At 45.2% G+C, this 21,728-nt stretch overlaps 1 protein-coding gene across 1 annotated transcript; it reads right to left on the reverse strand.

Annotated features, from left to right (window-relative positions):
• Positions 1-20,582: 20,582 nt before the first annotated feature.
• Positions 20,583-21,481, reverse strand: LOC145794951 (uncharacterized). Its single transcript, XM_082877417.1, has 2 exons — positions 21,303-21,481; positions 20,583-21,095 (listed from the first exon to the last, which is right to left on the reverse strand). The coding sequence occupies exons 1-2, from the start codon at positions 21,477-21,479 to the stop codon at positions 20,757-20,759; spliced, it is 516 nt and encodes a 171-aa protein (XP_082733543.1). The 5' UTR covers positions 21,480-21,481; the 3' UTR covers positions 20,583-20,756.
• Between the last annotated feature and the right edge of the window lie 247 nt (positions 21,482-21,728).

The raw sequence follows: 21,728 nt of genomic DNA on the forward strand, positions 1-21,728 counted from the left end.
AGGCTGACCGGTTATGGGCTCTGCCAGTATGGGAACACAAACCCCGATTTTACCGGGGCACCCTTTTCGACCATTCGACCTAGTACATATTCGGATCCATAGTGACCATTCCAAACTACGACAGGTTGCTTACCTGATATAGGTTGTTTGAAACCGCTGCGTGCGTAGTGAAACCCTAGCTCCTGACAAAATAGGACAGGGAAACCCTCCCCCAAAATAGGGGTGTTTTGGCTCTCAATTGTCTGTTATGTGCTGTCAGAGTGTGTCTATAGGGGTTGTATGTATCAGTTTGCGAGTTTGGGGCATTAGGCCTGCAGGCATCAGTCAGTGTTTGAGAATCAGTTATCTGCGGGTATCAGATTCAGTCTATGGGGACAGTGATTCAGGGATAATGATCAGTGATTGAGGACAGTGTGTGTTCAGCTTATCGACCGTGTGTTGATTATGCCCAACTGTGTGTTGTGTATTTATTTTAAGCTGTTATGCTGTTCGTTTATCTGGTTATTTATTTCCTTATTGCTTTATTTATCTTTGCTAGGACAGTTTTAGCACAATTGCTTCCGGCCAAATAGATATTCCCCAAACACTCTGGACAAGAGGTCGTCGGCTCAATCGATTCGAGGATCTGGTTGACGGACAGCCAGTGTTTCATTCTCTACCCCCAATTGTCAGAAGAAGGCCAAGAAAACGCAGTGTGTCTGAGCAGAGGTTACTAGAACAGTAGTCTACCCTAGCAGTGAACAGTCGGGCTGAGGTTTTTGTTTCTGCCATAGAAATATATATACCAGTCAGTCAGCAGGATCAGCAGAGCGTAGCCAGAATGGAGGAAATGATGCGTCAGCTCCAAGAGAGCATGAAGCAAATACAGGAGGACGCTGTCCGCCAAGCGGAATTCTCTAAACAGCAGGCCACAATCATGGCCCAGCAGGCGAAGCTAATTACCCGGCTTCAGCAGCAAGTCGGAGCGTCAGCCTCACATCCAGTTCCTCCCCCACCAGGGATCCCGTTACCAGAGCAGACACCAACTGTCCAGAATGTCCTGCCAAATGCCCGGAACACCTTGCCAAATGTCTAGAACGTCCAGGAGGACACAGACCTTCCAACAGGACCGGCTCCGCCCCCACTTCTGCCTCAACTGTCCAAGGCGCCTGCGCCTATCAACCAACAGGACTCTCCCTTCGAGTTCAAAATAGATCCAACAACATTGAAACTGAGCAAGCTCGAGAAGCTTTTTAAAAAATCGCAAGGGGGTAAAGGCTATTCCGGATATCGAAGACGGATATACCGATGTGGCTGTGACGCTACCAGATAGATTTAAAATGCCGCAGATCGATCGCTTTAACGGGTCTGGGGATCCCATGGCCCACCTCTGGCTATTCTCAGATATACTGCGGCCAATGGGCCTAACTAGACCCCAGAAGCTTTCACTATTTGGCCGGACCCTGTCGGGTGTAGCCGCCATCTGGTATGCAAAGTTGGAGGATGATGTCAAGCGGAGTTGGAATGAAATGGCTGAAGCCTTTGTTGCGCAATACTCTTACAACACCCAAATTGAGATTACAACTCGTGATCTCGAAACAACAAGGCAGGAGCCCAAGGAGAGTTTCTCGGATTTCGTAACCCGGTGGAGGGCAAAGGCCTCGATGATGACTTTAAGGCCCACCAATAAAGACCAGATCAGGATGATTGTGCACAATCTCCAGCCAAAATTGATATAAAAGATGATTGTACTCCCCTTCCCCACTTTTTCAGATTTGCACGAGATGGGGGTACAGATTGAAGATGCAATGAAACAGGGTCTGATCGACCAAGATAGGGAGCAACCAAGGAGGACTTTCAACCGTAAGAACAATGCAGGCCCGAGTGGCACTGCAACTGCAAGAGCTTCAGAGGTGAGCATGGTCACCACCATCCCCCCTCCCCTTCCAAGACCTATGGCAGCCACACCTTTCTCCGGTGCATCCGGAAGTAACACGCAGACCACCAAATACCAACCCAGAGGCCAAAGAACCTTCACACCCTTATACATGCCCCTGTCCAAAGCTCTAGGGGTACTAATTAGGAAAAAGCATTTGAAGCCCCTGGAGCCGAGGCCACTACCAAATCTGCTCCCTCCCTCTCATGACCCAGCAAAATACTGCGCGTATCACCAACAACACGGTCACGACACTGACCGTTGTTTTAGATTACGTCACGAGATCCAGGATCTTATTGACAAGCAGGTGATTGCGCCTCCCGACAAACCCAATGTCACAACCAATCCTCTCCCACCGCATAACCAAGCTCCCCCTCCTAATAGAATCAATTTTATCCAAACTGGGGTCGCATCTTATGATCCTAGTATTTATATCACCCCATCCCACCTACCCAAGCCGGAGGTGCTCCTTCCTGACTGCACCGACTCTTTGTGCATGTTAGACATCTCCACAACCCAACCAGAACCGACGGTGGTGACCATCGAAGATGGGGCAGGGCAGACTTCAGAAAAGAATGGAATTGTTGAGTCTAGGATTGAACAGTCTGAGAGTTATGCTGGGGAAGCCTACGATCCAAGTGAGTACATCTTGTCAATAGGCCAGATTGGGCTGGGTATAGAATTGCCAGAGAAGGAAGAGCTATGTGTGATCCAGGAGGATAGATTTGAGCAAGGGGCAAATGGTTTGACGGTTATGGAGGAGGACTTTGCCAACCTACAATTTTTCGATGACCAAGAATCAGGGGGCGCGGCAGTCAACTGGTTTGATTATAAGGAATCGGCAGAGGCCACTGGATGGTTGGATGATCAACCGGATGTGGTGGAAGAGTCCCAACTAGAACAGAGCCCAGCAGGGGTAGGAATATTAGCTGTGGCCGGAAAGGCCGGAAGTCAGATTACATTGCCGGAGAGCGCCGGTACGAAGAGTTTCGCTCAGAACAGGAGCATTATGAATGCAGGGAAAGCTGAACAACAAACTGCGCTAACGCAGGTAGAACAAGAAAATATTTGGGATTCTGAGAGAATCCGGAAAGCTAAAGGCCATGAGGGGACCGAAAGTGCTGTGTGCACAAAAACAGAAGATGCTGCGGGCATGCGGGCAGAAAGTACTGCGAGTACGATCATACCGGGGCCGGACAAGTGTCTGTCGGCCGCTGACGGAATATGGTGGGAAGACGATGATTTATGTCTTGCCCATACAGATGAAGATTGGGGGAGTAACCAGCCAGATGATACCTGGTATATCGGCGAGGTCGATCATATGACAAGAAGTGGGCGGTATTTCAAGCCCCCGTACCTAGACCAGCCAGAAGCATCTGGAAAGGATAAGGAAGCTGAGAGACAGAAAGAAAAGCAAATCGAAGAAGAGGCTGTACTGAAGCAGTTAAAGAAGATACAAGCAGACATCTCCATCTGGGGACTGCTTATGGCATCACGAGTACACAGGCAGGCTGTCCTTTCAGCCATGGACAAGGCCAAGCTTTCTATAGACACCACGCCGGAGCAGCTGGTTGGATTGGTTTTTCTGGGAGGAGGTTCCCCGATATTGACCTTTTTTGACAAAGAACTACCGCCTGAAGGCGCAAATCACAACAAACCTCTCTACATCTCGGTGAAATGTAGAGGCAAATGGATACCAGTGGTTCTTGTCGACATGGGATCCGCTATTAACGTGTGCCCGTCAAGGACGGTGTAACAACCCTCATACTGTTTACCGATTAATGACTGATTGATTACCAATAACCATCGATTACCGTTGAACTGAATTGATTATGACTGATGATTGAACTGATTAAAAGTACTGAACCGACTGACTGAAATTGAAACTGAATTAGCCAAGTATAACTATTGTGTTGCACATTCTATCTGTTTGATTGATTAATTATCTGTTCATGTCTTTGTGTTTAAACTGCTAATTGAAGGCCTTATCGGCGGCCGAATCCGGAATTGATTGAAGTTTTATGATCGTCATAATTAATGTGATTTTATAGTAAAGTTATCTGAAAAATGATTAGGTATGATTAAATTAGATTAAAACGAGTTAATTGCAAAGTTTGCCGTAATTACCAATTTGCCACTAAGTGGGCCACTATCTCACACACCTTTGAGCCTTGTATACACTCATACACTTGAATCAAAAACCATTTCCTCAGCCCTTTTCCTTACACTAGCCGACCAAGAGAGGAGATAGGAGAGAATTGAGCTCAACTTGAGAATTGCTTGCTAATTGAAGTGTGGATTGCTAGATTGAACCTCAAGACTAGTAATTAAGGACCTTAGGTATGAATTTTACCTTCTCATTCTTGTGTTTGAACTAATTCTTGCATGGTCCATGTTTAATTGTAGAGCTAAGTCATGTTTTGGTTCATACATGTTGACATAGAGCATAATTCATGCTTGCATGTGTTCTTGGTTGAATTTGGAGTCGAGTTCATGGCAAAATGGTGCATGCATGTCCATAATTTTGTAATGGTCCATGTTTTCAACTTGTTCTTGGATCAATTGGCTCCTTAGAGCATCAAATTGGAGCTTCAAAATGGTTTGAATTCATGCATGTTTGCATGTTCATCTTGTGCTTGAAAAATTGGTTTAAATTGAGTTTGAATTAAACACCCTTGGGCTTTGATTTCTTAAAATTGAGCTTTGAAACATGTTATTCTATGTGTTTATAAATGTTTTCCAGAAAATGGGCCCAAGAGGATCGGTTTTGATGCATTTGAATGTGAGTTTGAGCTTGGAGGTGCAATCTGGAATTTCCAGATTTTGCATTTCCGCTCGAGCGGGTGAATCGCCGCTCGAGCGTGGAATCCGAGCATCCAGTATCTCTGCACTGTTTTACAGTCCGCTCGAGCGGAGAATTGGGCGCTCGAGCGGAGTCACGTCTCAAGCTCGAGCGGGCGTCGAGCGGAGATTTCACCCATCCAGTACTTTTACAGTACGCTCGAGCGGGAAAGTTTACGCTCGAGCGTGTACCTTTGTTGCATGTCCGCTCGAGCGGGGAAACGTGAGCTCGAGCGGGACTCTGTTTTTCTGAAAACTCTGAGACTGTTTTCTGATCACATCTTTGCATCCTCATCCCATTCTAGGCATTCTTAGACCTAGTTTAAGGCATCTTGTTGAGGATATAGATGTAGAGCACACCGAGGCATTAGGGATTAAATTATGATCTTTCCTAGCTGTGTAGCTTAGTGTGTGTTCAACCTGTGAACTGTGTAGGGCTGGCGACTGGGGAGGCGCGCTCTAGCATACTGTAGCCCAAGCTCTGTGAGTAACAATTTTGTAAAGATATGTTCAAAATGATTATTTTCTGAACAATTGAACTGTACTGCTTTCTGAACTGTTACTGTTAATTAAATGAATGTATGTCCTCTATTCTGAACTGTATTGTGGCATCCTTAGCAACTACTGTTACTGACTGTTACTGTTACAGAGATCTCTGTCGGTTCCCTCGTGGAACCACTACTGTTTACTGATTGATGGCCATCATTACTGCTCGGTCTTTAAGACCTACTGTTTACTGCTATGCTAATGGATGTACCACATATGACTGAATAACTGTTCTGACTGAAAGACTGAAGTATTGATTAATGAACTGATTTCATTACTGTAAGGACATTTCATTCATAACCCTTTTACGCATTATGTTATTCACTGGGCTTTAGCTCACTGTTTTTATATATATGTAGGTGCTCAGCCACCAGATCGGAGCTAGGAGCGTGGGTTAGACTCCAGTTTTGTCAAGCCAGCCTTTATGCCTCACTGTGAGGTTCCGAGTTGCCATGCTATGGCTTTGGGGTGTCATGTTTTTCCCCCTTCTGTACCGTCTACTGTTCTGTATAGACTGAATGTTTACTGTACTGTTATCAAGGGATTAGGTCCCTGTACTGTGTGACTGTAAATTTTGTATAGACTGTACTGTCTGTATATGTGGTTTGTATATGTGAATGCATGAAAAATCTTTTTGGCATACAGACCGACACAGCTCAATGGACATTATTCATTTACTGTATTGGCTTCCGCCAGGCCCTGTACTCTGTTTTACTGTACTACTGTTTTGCAGGCCTTTGGTAATCTCGGATTACTGGCCGGTTACGGTGCTGAACCCATAGGGCCAGGTTTGGGTCGTGACAGAGTGGTATCAGAGCGATACTTAACCACGAGTTATACCGCACACACGTCTCCAAATGAGCTATAGGGTGTCCTAGAAAGTAATTAGGGCATCTCATGAACTTGAAAAGTGTGTGGTTATGTTACGACTGAATATATGTTAACGTGTTAAAACTGTTAAACAAATGACTGCTTATGTTTACAACTGTTATAACTGCTTATAGTGAGATGGACAATGCGAATGAACCTGAATCCTCATCTACTGAGGCAAGAATGGAAAGAATGATGGAACTGATAACTGCTAGACTTGAACAACAACAGAACCAACAACCCCCACCTCCTCCTCCTCCGGTACAGCCAGAACCTAATGTGAACGTGAATGATGGGGATATTATTGCTCTAACCCATAAATTCAGTAAGATGAAACCGCCATCCTTTCAGGGAGGACTGGAACCGCTAAAGGCTGAAGCTTGGGTGCTTGAAACAGAAAAACTATTTGAGGTGTTCCCGTGCTCAGAAGCGAATAAAGTATTGTTAGCTACCTTCACCCTACAAGAAGAAGCTAGAAGGTGGTGGATGTTGATCCGCGATACAAATACTGTTATGACTTGGGCTCAGTTCAAGGAGTCATTCTTTGAAAAGTATTTTCCTCAGTGTGTCAGGGATAGAAAAGTGACTGAATTTGAACAGCTGAAGCAGGGCACAATGTCCGTTGCGGAGTATGAGACGAAATTCACCGAGCTTGCTAGATATGCACCGCATATGGTGGACACTGAATATAAGAAGGCCAGGAAATTTGAAGGCGGCCTTAATGTTGCAATTCTCGACAGAATAAATGTTTTGAAGCTACCGAATTATGTAAATGTTCTTGACCGAGCCTTGATGGCTGAATCAAACATTGAAGCACTGAAAACTGAAACACCAACGTCGGAATGGCGTAGTAAGAGGCAGGGTTTCAAATTCAAGAAAGGCAAGCACAACCCGGCCAACAAGAAACAGAATACGGGGTCGACAACTAGCCCCAGTCAAGGGAGTGGGTTCATACCACCCTGTTCTGAGTGTGGCAAGAAGCACAAAGGGGTCTGCTACAAACTATCTGGAGCCTGTTACAGGTGTGGCAAAGTGGGTCACATGGTTAAAGACTGCCCCTCTGCTCCACAAGCCAGTAGTAAAGCTGCACCATGCGCAGCAGCATCAACTGTAGCACCAAAGCCTAACCGCAGAGCTACCGGGAAAGAGCCCATGAGGCAGGGCCGAGTGTTCGCCCTAGTACCGGGAGACGTACAAAATACTGAGACCGTTGTGTCAGGTATCCTCTCTATTTGTACACAAAATGCATATGTATTGATTGATTCGGGGTCTACACATTCTTATGTATCGCATGCTTTCTCACGGAAATTGAATAGACCCTTAGAACCCATGAACTATCTGCTAGCCGTATCATCACCCATAGGAGGATCCATGACATGTGCTTATATGTACCCTGCAAGTGAAATCATTGTTGGGGATATGCATCTGTTTATTGATTTACTACCATTGAACATTGATCATTTTGATGTAATATTGGGGATGGATTGGTTACAAAAATATCATGCCACTATTGATTGTGTGACCAAGCAAGTTGTTTTCCGTCCACCTGGTTTGCCTGAATTCGTGTTTAATGGGAGTGGAGTAGTACCTCCCCCGTATTTGATTTCGTCAGTGAAAGCCGTTAAATTAGTTAGAAAGGGATGTAAGGGATATCTGTGTTCTGTACTGACTGTATCTACTGATGATAATGCTAATGTGAATTGTATCCCTATTGTCAGAGAATTCCCAGATGTCTTTCCAGACAATTTGCCAGGAGATTTGATTGACAGGGAGATTGAGTTTACTGTTGATGTGGTTCCCGGAACACAACCGGTTTCTAAAGCTCCGTACCGAATGGCTCCAACTGAATTGAAAGAACTGAAAGTGCAACTGCAAGAACTGTTAGACAAAAAGTTCATCAGACCCAGTACCTCACCATGGGGTGCGCCTGTTTTGTTTGTAAAGAAGAAAGATGGCTCATTGAGATTGTGTATAGATTACCGTGAACTGAACAAGGTAACTGTGAAAAATAAATACCCATTACCGCGCATTGATGACTTATTTGATCAGTTACAGGGTGCTCAAGTGTTTTCTAAGATCGACCTCAGATTGGGATATCATCAACTGAAGGTTAAACCGGAAGACGTTGATAAAACTGCTTTTAGAACAAGGTATGGCCATTATGAATTTTTAGTTATGCCATTCGGAGTCACGAATGCCCCTGCTGCATTTATGGACCTTATGAACCGAATTTTTAAACCATACCTTGACAATTTTATTGTTGTATTTATTGATGACATATTGATTTACTCCAAGAATATAGAAGAACATGAACATCATCTGAGACTTGCCCTACAAACCTTAAGAGAACAGAAATTGTATGCTAAACTGTCTAAATGTGAATTTTGGCTTGACCATGTTATGTTTTTGGGGCATGTTGTTAGCAAAGATGGGATTTCTGTTGATCCGCAGAAAATTGAAGCTGTAGTGAACTGGCCTAGACCAACAAACGTGACTGAAGTCCGAAGCTTTTTGGGATTGGCTGGATATTACCGAAGATTTGTCAAAGATTTCTCCAAGATTGCTTTACCGTTGACTCAACTGACTCAGAAGGGGATATCATTTGACTGGACTGATCAAAGAGAATCTGCTTTTCAGGAGTTGAAAACTCGATTAGTAACTGCACCTGTTCTGACTTTACCTTCAGGTACGGATGGTTATACCGTATTTAGTGATGCTTCTCATAAGGGTTTGGGATGTGTTTTAATGCAGAATGGGAAAGTTATTGCTTATGCTTCCCGACAGTTGAGACCACATGAAAAGAACTACCCGATCCATGACCTGGAACTTGCTGCAGTAGTATTTGCGCTGAAAATCTGGCGTCACTACCTGTACGGGGTGACATGTGACGTGTATACCGACCACAAGAGTTTGAAATATTTCTTCGCACAGAAAGAACTGAACATGAGACAGCGGAGATGGCTAGAACTGATTAAAGACTATGACCTACAGATCTTGTACCACCCAGGAAAAGCCAATACCGTTGCCGATGCACTGAGCCGAAAATCGATTGGAAACTTAGCATGTTTACTTACCGGACAGAAAGAGTTGCTTTGTGACCTTGAAAAATCTGAAATCGAAATTGTTTTGCGAGAACAAGGTGGAACCTTAGCTGCTATTTCTGCTCAACCGGCACTGATTGAAGAAATTAAAGAGAAACAGCAACAGGATGACTTCTTGAAGAAGATCATCGAAGAAAGAGAATCTAAACCGAGACCGGGATTCAAATTTGAGAACAATGTACTGAAATTTCATGAAAGACTGTGTGTACCAAATGATACTGAACTGAAAAGGAGAGTTCTGCAAGAGGGCCACAATTCGAAATTGTCGATCCACCCAGGGAATACGAAAATGTATCAAGACCTGAAACAGAATTTCTGGTGGCCAGGAATGAAGAAAGAAATCGCCGATTTTGTATCCAAATGTCTTCATTGCCAACAGGTCAAAGCTGAACATCAACGACCTGCCGGATTATTGCAACCCCTACCCATACCAGAGTGGAAATGGGAGCATATCACGATGGATTTTATCGTTGGGTTACCTCGCTCCAGAAAAGGTATGGATTCAATTTGGGTTATTGTTGATAGACTAACTAAATCTGCTCACTTCTTACCTGTCAAGACAATCTATAATGCGGATAAATTGGCTGTTATCTATATTGATGAAATTGTGAGGCTGCATGGAGTGCCTGTGTCTATTGTTTCTGACAGGGATTTGAAGTTTACATCGAGGTTTTGGCAAAGTCTACAGACTGCATTGGGTACTGATTTGAGGCTGAGTAGTGCCTATCATCCTCAGACAGATGGCCAGTCAGAAAGGACCATCCAAACTCTGGAGGATTTACTGAGAATGTGTGTCCTTGATTTTCAGGGGGACTGGGGAAGTCATCTGCCGTTAGTTGAATTCGCCTACAATAACAGTTACCATTCGAGTATTGGTATGGCGCCTTTCGAGGCATTGTATGGCAGAAAATGTAGATCTCCGATTTGCTGGGCAGAAATTGGAGATGGGCCTTTGCTTGGCCCCGAGATGGTTTATGAAACAACTGAGAAAGTAAAACTGATACAACAAAGATTGAAAACTGCACAGAGCAGACAGAAGAGTTATGCTGACGTTAGAAGACGAGACAGAGAGTATGAAGTGGGTGATCACGTATTTGTAAAAGTGACACCGATGAAAGGCCAGACTCGTTTTGGAGTCAAAGGCAAGTTAGCACCGAGATACGTCGGACCATATGAGATTATTGAGAAAATCAATCCGGTGGCGTATCAAGTTGCGCTCCCTCCTGAAATGGAGCATATGCATAATGTTTTCCACATTTCGATGTTAAGAGACTATCTCCGGGATCCCTTCCATGTAATAGAGCCTACCCACATAGTGTTGAGTGATGACTACACTTACGAGGAACGGCCTATACAGATTGTAAACAGACGGATCAAGAAACTGAGGAACAAAGAGATCCCGCTAGTGAAAGTCGACTGGCAGAACCATGGTGGCATGTATGCCACTTGGGAAAGGGAAGATGACATGGCTAAAAGATATCCTGAACTATTTCCACTGAATCCTGTTTTCTTCCAGAATGAAGGTAACTCGAGTTAAGAGGACTAAACTCTTTATAAGGAGGGGAGACTGTAACAACCCTCATACTGTTTACCGATTAATGACTGATTGATTACCAATAACCATCGATTACCGTTGAACTGAATTGATTATGACTGATGTTTGAACTGATTAAAAGTACTGAACCGACTGACTGAAATTGAAACTGAATTAGCCAAGTATAACTATTGTGTTGCACATTCTATCTGTTTGATTGATTAATTATCTGTTCATGTCTTTGTGTTTAAACTGCTAATTGAAGGCCTTATCGGCGGCCGAATCCGGAATTGATTGAAGTTTTATGATCGTCATAATTAATGTGATTTTATAGTAAAGTTATCTGAAAAATGATTAGGTATGATTAAATTAGATTAAAACGAGTTAATTGCAAAGTTTGCCGTAATTACCAATTTGCCACTAAGTGGGCCACTATCTCACACACCTTTGAGCCTTGTATACACTCATACACTTGAATCAAAAACCATTTCCTCAGCCCTTTTCCTTACACTAGCCGACCAAGAGAAAGATAGGAGAGAATTGAGCTCAACTTGAGAATTGCTTGCTAATTGAAGTGTGGATTGCTAGATTGAACCTCAAGACTAGTAATTGAGGACCTTAGGTATGAATTTCACCTTCTCATTCTTGTGTTTGAACTAATTCTTGCATGGTCCATGTTTAATTGTAGAGCTAAGTCATGTTTTGGTTCATATATGTTGACATAGAGCATAATTCATGCTTGCATGTGTTCTTGGTTGAATTTGGAGTCGAGTTCATGGCAAAATGGTGCATGCATGTCCATAATTTTGTAATGGTCCATGTTTTCAACTTGTTCTTGGATCAATTGGCTCCTTAGAGCATCAAATTGGAGCTTCAAAATGGTTTGAATTCATGCATGTTTGCATGTTCATCTTGTGCTTGAAAAATTGGTTTAAATTGAGTTTGAATTAAACACCCTTGGGCTTTGATTTCTTAAAATTGAGCTTTGAAACATGTTATTCTATGTGTTTATAAATGTTTTCCAGAAAATGGGCCCAAGAGGATCGGTTTTGATGCATTTGAATGTGAGTTTGAGCTTGGAGGTGCAATCTGGAATTTCCAGATTTTGCATTTCTGCTCGAGCGGGTGAATCGCCGCTCGAGCGTGGAATCCGAGCATCCAGTATCTCTGCACTGTTTTACAGTCCGGTTGAGCGGAGGATTGGGCGCTCGAGCGGAGTCACGTCTCAAGCTCGAGCGGGCGTCGAGCGGAGATTTCACCCATCCAGTACTTTTACAGTACGCTCGAGCGGGAAAGTTTACGCTCGAGTGTGTACCTTTGTTGCATGTCCGCTCGAGCGGGGAAACGTGCGCTAGAGCGGGACTCTGTTTTTCTGAAAACTCCGAGACTGTTTTCTGATCACATCTTTGCATCCTCATCCCATTCTAGGCATTCTTAGACCTAGTTTAAGGCATCTTGTTGAGGATATAGATGTAGAGCACACCGAGGCATTAGGGATTAAATTATGATCTTTCCCAGCTGTGTAGCTTAGTGTGTGTTCAACCTGTGAACTGTGTAGGGCTGGCGACTGGGGAGGCGCGCTCTAGCATACTGTAGCCCAAGCTCTGTGAGTAACAACTGTGTAAAGATATGTTCAAAATGAATATTTTCTGAACAATTGAACTGTACTGCTTTCTGAACTGTTACTGTTAATTAAATGAATGTATGTCCTCTATTTTGAACTGTATTGTGGCATCCTTAGCAACTACTGTTACTGACTGTTACTGTTACAGAGATCTCTGTCGGTTCCCTCGTGGAACCACTACTGTTTACTGATTGATGGCCATCATTACTGCTCGGTCTTTAAGACCTACTGTTTACTGCTATGCTAATGGATGTAACACATATGACTGAATAACTGTTCTGACTGAAAGACTGAAGTATTGATTAATGAACTGATTTCATTACTGTAAGGACATTTCATTCATAACTCCTTTACGCATTATGTTATTCACTGGGCTTTAGCTCACTGTTTATATATATATGTAGGTGCTCAGCCACCAGATCGGAGCTAGGAGCGTGGGTTAGACTCCAGTTTTGTCAAGCCAGCCTTTGTGCCTCACTGCGAGGTTCCGAGTTGCCATGCTATGGCTTTGGGGTGTCTTGTTTTTCCCCCTTCTGTACCGTCTACTGTTCTGTATAGACTGAATGTTTACTGTACTGTTATCAAGGGATTAGGTCCCTATACTGTGTGACTGTAAATTTTGTATAGACTGTACTGTCTGTATATGTGAATGCATGAAAAATCTTTTTGGCATACAGACCGACACAGCTCAATGGACATTATTCATTTACTGTATTGGCTTCCGCCAGGCCCTGTACTCTGTTTTACTGTACTACTGTTCTGCAGGCCTTTGGTAATCTCGGATTACTGGCCGGTTACGGTGCTGAACCCATAGGGCCGGGTTTGGGTCGTGACAGACGGCATATGCAATCGGGTTGAAGCCCGCGGACTTCGTGCCAACTACTCAAGTGATCAGAGCCTATGATAACACAAGCAGAGAGGTGATGGGAACTGTCAAAATTCAGACCCAGGTTGGTCCAGGACAACACAACATTGAATTCCATGTCTTGGACGTTCCCGCTACCTTTAACCTACTTTTGGGGCGACCGTGGTTGCACCAGGTCAAGGCAGTCTCTTCCACCTTGCATCAGATGTTGAAGTACCCTCACGGGAAAGGGGTAGCTATTGTTTTTGGGAATTCGTCAATCCATCCGCTGCCGGAAGTGTCTACACCAGTCTTGGAAATCGAACATGGCACGGAGGATTTGTTCTTATCAGGGTTTACTTTGGCTGAGGCCCGAATTGTGCAGAACATCATGGCTGTTAATGAGGAAGTGTATGTCAGTGCTCAATCTGTATACCTCATGAACAAGCTTCAACACATCCCCGAGATGGGATTGGGAAAGAGCGGCCGGAAGGGCGTCGCAACATTGGCCGAAATGCCCCACAATCCGCATACCTTTGGCTTGGGTTATCTGCCCACCAAAGAGGACCGGGTGAGGAAGGGTAAAGAGATGGCTGGGAGAGCTAGAGCAAAAAAGGCAGGGAAGCCTTTTGAGTTAATGCATCGACCCATTCAGGGTACCTTGAACAGACGCTTCGTCCGGGAGGGGGAGGACTTTCCATTTTGTGGCTTCCTAGAGTCGTGGCTGAATGCGGAGAGGAAACGCGTGCCTGGTTTTGAGATCTTCTTCGACCTGCAACTATCCGGGGATGATGTTGCCAAAGAGCAGATGGACCCATTGGCTGAGGTTGGGTAGAGTAAGAAAGTGCAGTCTGAGGACACCGAACTTGAAATGGGGGTAGCACTGGCGTGTCTACTTTCAGATCCTCCGATCAACCAGGAGTGCTTGGGGGATAACTTTTCGGTATACGTGATCGGGAATGGAACGGCTGCGGGCCCGCCAACAACTATTTTGGATGCATCTATCACACCCTCTCTTATTTGGCAGTATGAAGAGGGATTTTTGTCCAGCAGCACCGAGTCAGGTAGTAAGCCGGAATCTGATTCCACCGAGTCTTGTGAGTCGGAATCAGGTTCTAGCTCGACTGAGTCTAAGTCTGGTAATCCTGGGGATGATAACCCGGATGCCGCAGTCTTGTCCAGGTCATCTTTTTCTTTCTCTTTTGAGTCTGTTGTAACCGAAGAATCGGACGATTTGGATGTGCTTAATGAGAATCAAGTAGCTGTGGTTTCTGAATACTTTTCTGTGCCCTTGATTTATTACATTAACTCAGACTTTCAAAATTTTGATGAAAACGACGAGGAAGAAATTCCTCCGGTTTTGCAACGCTTAATTGAGCAAGAGCAGGAAAGATTTATTAAACCCCTAGTTGATGAAATCACTGCAGTAAATATTGGTACTGAGAAGGACCCGCGGCTGGTCCAGATCGAGTCCACGTTGTCTTCAGAGGAACGCGAGCGCTTAGTCGCTTTATTAAAAGATTTCAAAGATGTTTTCGCGTGGTCCTACGAAGACATGCCTGGAATCGATCCTGAGATTGTACAGCACCGGATCCCTCTTGACCCCGAGGCCCGACCTGTTAAGCAGAAACTTAGGAGGATCCGCCCGGATTGAGCTCTCAAGATTAAGGAAGAGGTCACCATGAAAATCGACGCAGGCTTCCTGCTGGTATCCGAATACCTGACTTGGTTGGCCAACATCGTTCCAGTGCCGAAGAAGGATGGCAGGATCCAAGTGTGCGTGGGTTTCAGGGATTTGAACAGAGCTAGTCTGAAGGACGACTTTCCCTTGCCACATATCGATGAGTTGGTGGATTTCACAGCAGGGCATGCTTTGCTTTCATTCATGGATGGCTTTTCGGGCTACAACCAGATAGTAATGGCACCTGAAGATCGGGAAAAGACTGCTTTTACCACCCCATGGGGGACATACTGCTACAGAGTAATGCCGTTTGGGTTGAAGAACGCTGGAGTTACATATCAACGGGCCCGACCACAATATTGCATGACATGATCCACAAAGAGGTTGAGGTGTATGTGGATGACATGATTGTCAAGTCCAAAGAAAGGGACGACCACTACATCGCCTTGCAAAAGTTCTTTCAAAGGATCAGAGAATTTCGGTTGCGGCTAAATCCTCAGAAGTGTACGTTCGGTGTTACAGCGGGAAAAATGCTGGGGTTTCTGATTACACAAAGGGGCATCGAGGTCGACCCTTCAAAAATCAAGGCCATCTTAGAAATGCCACCACCAAGGACTGAAAAGGAGGTGCGACGCTTTCTGGGTAAAGTGCAATTCATAAGGCGGTTTATCTCAAAATTAACCTTGACTTGTGAACCACTTTTTGGTCTCCTGAAGAAAGGAAAGAAATTCCAATGGGACGGCCGATGCCAAGCTGCTTTTGAACAGATCAAAGAATACTTGCAGAATCCACCCGTGTTGTCACCGCCAGAGCCGGGGAGACCGTTGATATTGTACCTTTCAGTGACCGAGACCACAATAGGCTGCATGCTCGTGCAAGAATCAGAGGACAAAATGGAGAAAACCATCTACTATCTAAGCAAAAAGATGCTAGAGTATGAGACTCGCTACACACCGTTGGAGAAGGCTTGCTTAGCTTTGGTATGGGCTACCAGGAAGCTGCGGCACTACCTGTTAGCTCACTCCGTAATGTTGGTTTCACGACTCGATCCCATCAAATATCTTTTCGAGAAACCGGCACTTACGGGTAGGCTAGCTCGTTGGTTGCTGTTGCTTTCTGAATTCGATCTAAAATATGTGACGCGCAAGTCAGTCAAAGGAAGAGCAGTAGCAGAATTCTTAGCCGACCATCCAGTTGAAGGGGGCGAAGCAGTCGAGTACTTATTTCCAGATGAAGCCATTTTGCACATCGACGATGAAACTTGGACGATGTACTTTGATGGAGCGTCAAATCAGTACGGGTATGGGATAGGAGTGCTGCTGATAGCACCTGACAAGTCCCGTATCCCTCTAGCCTTCAAACTCCGATTCAAAGTCTCGAACAACGAAGCAGAATATGAGGCATGCATTGCCGGTCTAGAAGCGGCCTTGGAACTAGGGGCAAAACGGTTGGACGTCATCGGAGACTCGAACCTTGTTGTCTTTCAAGCAAAAGGGGACTGGAAAGTCAAAGAAGAAAAGATGATGATGTACCACCAGACCTTGGACTTGTTAATTCCTCGGTTTGAGAAGCTAAACTTTGCTCATCTACTAAGAGAGAATAACAGGTTCGCAGATTCTTTAGCAACTCTATCTTCCATGATAGACATCCCGTTCGGAGTCCGGATGCGTCCCATCATCATTGACCATAAATTTGCGCCAGCCTACGAGTCAATTGCTGCTATAGATGAGGTTCAAGACGAAAACCCCTGGTATTACGACATTTGGAATTTCTTGGAGAAGGAAGCATACCTGCCAGGGGTAAATGCCAAGGATAAAAGGGCAATCAGAAGAATGGTCGTTCAATTCATCATCTGTGGGGGTAAGCTGTATAAGAGAGGTCATCTGGGAATGCATAAGCTGTGTGTTGAAGCTGAGGAATCGAAGCGCCTGATGGAGGCCATCCATGGAGGAGAATGCGGTGCGCATATGAACGGAGTAATGCTAGCACGGAAGATCCTCAGACAGGGTTACTACTGGTCCACCATGGAGGAGGATTGCATCGGTTTTGTTCAGCGATGCCACAAGTGTCAGATCCATGGAAACCGCATGAACATCCCGCTGTCGAAGCTATACAACATGACTTCACCATGGCCATTTTCAGTTTGGGAAATTGATGTGATCGGGGCTGTCACTCCGAAGGGTTCGAATGGGCATGAGTTCATCCTAGTCGCGATAGATTATTTTACAAAGTGGGTCGAGGCCCAATCATATGCCGTGTTGAAGGTGTCGCACGTTGCAAAGTTTATCAGAAACAACATCATCTACCGCTATGGGGTCCCAAACGAGATTATTTTGGATAACGGTTCCCACTTCAAGAAGGAAGTGATTGACTTGTTGGAGAAATACAACGTGGCTTTTCATAAGTCATCCACATACCGGCCGCAAACCAACGGAGCGGTCGAGGCCGCCAATAAGAATATCAAACACATACTGCAGAAGATGGTGGAAACCTACCAGGATTGGCCAAATAAGCTGCCATTTGCTCTGTGGGGCTACAGGACTTCAATTAGAACTTCAACCGGAGCGACTCCGTATTCATTGGTTTATGGGATGTAGGCCGTTCTACCTATCAAGATTGAGGTTCCGTCATTGCGAGTATTGGCTGAGTGTCAAATAGCCGAAGCAGATTGGCAGCAGTGCAGGTTTGAGGAAGTCATGCTCTTTGATGAGAGAAGACTGAAAGCACTGTACCATGTTCAAGGTTATCAGCGCAGAATTGCCCAGGCTTTCAACAAGAAAGTCAAGTCCAGGAATCTAAAGGAAGGAGATTTGGTTCTCAAGGACAACCGAGCTCCCATCCACGACCCAAGGGGCAAGTTCAGACCCAATTGGACTGGTCCCTACATCATCAAAGCTATCTGGTTAGGTGGAGTTGTGGCTCTGATGGATCTAGATGGCCTAGAGTTCTCCCAACCGATCAACATGGACAAGTTGAAGAAATATTACCCCTGAGAGGCTTGCTAGGCCGAAAACCCGAAAGGGCGACCTAGGCAAAAGTTAGAGCATAAAAAATTGGAAAAATATAAAAACTGAGCTCGCAAGGTTGAAAACCCGCAAAGGGCGGCCTTGGCAAACGTTAGAGCGTAAAAGGAGAGTGAAAATACTCGAGTGAACCTAAGCCTGAACTACGTAAGGCTTGATTCCCATCATCGGGATACGTAGGCAACTTCATCTTGAAGTTCAGCCATAAACTTTTTCCCGATCAACTTTGTCTATTTGATCATCTCAGTCACCTTTGTCTACCAACATCCATTGGAATCTCCGGTGCAGTGCTTTTCAGACTAGGGGCAACTTTCCGTTGCTGTGCAGTGCCGGGGTGCTATTTAGACTAGGGGCAACTTTCCAGTTGCAGGGATCTGGGGTTGTGCATCTCAGTGACAGATCTCAGGCGTGTCCAGTTCTGATCCATATCGAAAATGATTTTGAAAAGTTTTAATAAAAGTTGACTTTGTTCAAATTAATCTTTCTACAACTAAGACCATTTTTGGACCAAAGCGGAAAACTTTCAGTACCACAACCTTCAATTTCATTATTTCAAAACAGAGTTCTCCTGCTCTTGCATACGATCGAAGTTGCTTTTTATTACATTCATAAAGAAAACTTTGAAGTACTAATAAAGCAATAAATTCGGGGCATAGTCAAGTCAGGTGTCCCTGCGCCCCCTCCCAGAGCTGGTCGAAGCTTCTGATACCGAGCTGGGCCCAATCTGTGCCTCTTCATTGAGCCAATCCAAGCACTCGTCAGACAAAGTATAACTGAAAGTGGGAGCGGGGGCCAGGAGTTCTCTCGTCCTCCATGCCGTGGCATATTGGGCAAGCTGTGCACCTCGAACCGGGAATGAAGCCGGATACTCTATCCCCTCTGGTGGACAACTCTGATCATGACCGAACTAGCGCTGGAACCGGAACGGAAAATAGAATACACAGTGAGTCAGACCAATCAATTAGATCCCAGTCTGCCGAGACATGCTATAGCTCATTGCCGGGAGATTGAGCCAAGGGCAACGCCAAGCGATGCGATCTGCAGACAAATTGCACATCTAGTCGAACCACCATCCCTCATCAAGGGCATCGACTAGGCTTTGTCGAAAGAAGTAGCCGCGAGCTGAGTAGGCTGGGCAAGAGTCCACAACCTGCAATTTATCCATCAACCATACCTGGGGAGGGATGAAAAATGAGAAAATGAAGAATAGAGAGATGTACGATGAGAGAAAAGTAAGACAAGGGTTTTGTGAGAAAAACTGAGCCTGAGGGCCGAGTGATGTGAGCAATACATATGTGAGATTAGGTAGGAAACATTACCTGCAGCAGTAGTGGACTCCCCGCAAATCTGGTCGTCTTCTGGCAATGGAAAGCATCCAAGCCCATCAGCGTCTCAGCCAATGTCATCGCAATACAACTCTTTCCATCCTTCAAGCCTTGAGCAACTTCAATCAGGCGAATGCTAGATCCACCAAAGCCCGACGCAAGCAGAAAGTGAGATAGCATACACAAGCAAAGGGCATGTTGTCGGAAACCTTGCCAATGATGGTCGCCACGGTCACCAGCGTCAGAAAAGCGATAAATCAATCCGAGGATGTCCAGTTTCCCATTACAGATCAGAGACCGAGAGTCATGCGTGGTAAGTCCACACATCCGCCCTAAAGCTTGGGCGTGAGCAAAGCGAAACTGAGGCAAGGTCTCTTCATAACGTTCAGATTCCATCAAAACTTGAAAATCTTCGAAAGTCGGACATACGTCTTGCCCGCCAAAGCTAAAGACGTGTGTTACCGGGTTCCAAAACCTCGCCGCGGCATGGAGGAAGGGAAGGTGTAGCGGAGTACGACTCAGCGTGAATAGTGCATTCAAGCCGAAGCCCCGGAAGTTCAACTTTTCCGAGCCGTCTAAAGTAGCAATCCAAGCTGTGAGATTTTCGACGAGAAACGCCTCCATTTTGGTGCAAAACTGAGATGAAATGAATGAGCCGCGGAGCTAGGACTTTTAAAGGGGATAAGGCACTATTCGGGGGGACACGTGTCGAAAAACTGGTGGTTGCTGAGCTAAGTGGCCGGCCGGCCACCTTTTTTGGTAGGCCGGCCACCCCTCTCCCCTCAAATGTAAAAAGCTGGTCGGCCAGCTCCCAAAGGTGGCCAGCCATGCTGCAATTTGTGTCTTTGGTCCTGTTCTACCCTCTAGAAGAGTGTTCCTAGCATGTCCATGCATCGGGAGTGTCGAAGGCCTCCATTTTCCTCTGCTTCGGATGCGTTCCATCACCCAGATCATCCGAAATGTGTTTTGTTTATTGAATTGGTGTTTAGTCTTGCTTATCAAGTTGTTGTTTTGCTTATCGAGTTGTTGTTTTGTTGGTCGAGCTGTTTCGTTTACTGAGTCTTGTTTATTGAGTCGCCGAGTTTTGTGCATTTGAGTTGTTACTCTTTGTTTATCAATTTTTTTGTGTTGTAAACTTGCTAAGGTTTTGTTGTCTCTTAGTAAGTTAGGTTGTTTAGTTTGTCATGTCGGTTCGCTACCTGACTTGGCAAATACACTATGCACATTTACCGTTTAATCTCATTATTTGCAAAATGATGTGATGCGATGCTGAGAACATAAAGTACAACACTTTTTCAAAAAGCTGTTTCATTCCATCATGCTTCCTTTGTTACAACATTTTACAACAAAGGTACAAGTTTTACAGAAAATAAAACTGCCTAATAATGTACAATGTGCTACAACTACTAGTAAAAAAGGTAAATAAAGCAGGAAACAGCTGCACCAATGCTCTTAAGAGCAGGAATAAGAGGTCCTCTTCGTCCTCTTCTGCGGAACAGGCTCTGCGCCACCGGCACCATCTAAGTCGGAACTGTCATCCTTGGGATCCTCCTCAGCCTCCTCTCCATTCCTGGAACCAGGGTCGGAACCCTCCTCTCTGTCAGCAGATGTCTCTGACTGATGATCTGCAACCTCCTCCTCCTCTTCGTCCTCACCGGGCTCCTCCTCTACGATATGTGCTCTGCGTCTGCGGGATGACTCCCCTCTCCCGGCCCCATGAGAAGGTCGAGATGGCCCGGCTCCCCGAGAAGGCCTGGATGGCACGGTCCGTGGCTGATATACTGGAGGCATCTGAAAATAAAAAGTGCAGTTTGAATACATCAGCTCAAATGTGTGTATCAGATACAGATGCAAGCAAAATGAGGGTGCATACAGATACAGTATATGAATGTGGTGTGTGTCAGATGTGCTCTACACAAGCAACCTACCAATGCAGTGAAATGATCAAGTTCAGCATGTCATCGGAAGTATGATAAATACGAGAAAATTAAAGAGTACCTGGACACCCATGATGGACAACTGTGCCTCTCTCCGTAAGACCATGCCCTCGAGTGTGGCCATCATCCCGAGCATCTCATCCATATACTCGACCGAAGGCTGCAGATACAAATGCAAAATATCAGTAAAGGAATGAATGTCCAAGTATCTGAGTGATAAATCAAAGCTATAAAGCATACCAGCGGCGAATCAGGATCTTTAACATATCTGTGGTCAGACATGGAAGGCTCTATCGGAATCGAGTAGGGAGTCCCAAATCGCCATCCCGTCAGCTCGGTCGGCATGTCTGGCCACCCAGGATGATGATGAGTCGGAGGAATCAGGGGAACCAATCCACCCCCACCTCTAGATGTACCAGCCCTGCTAGTGGAAGGGATGTCCGCAGCCCGAGCTCGGCCCGATAAGGGCATACCAGCGGGTCTCCTC

This window comes from Camellia sinensis, chromosome 7 (assembly GCF_055761805.1).
Source record: "Camellia sinensis isolate YWXY chromosome 7, ASM5576180v1, whole genome shotgun sequence".
Taxonomy (NCBI): Eukaryota; Viridiplantae; Streptophyta; class Magnoliopsida; order Ericales; family Theaceae; genus Camellia; species Camellia sinensis.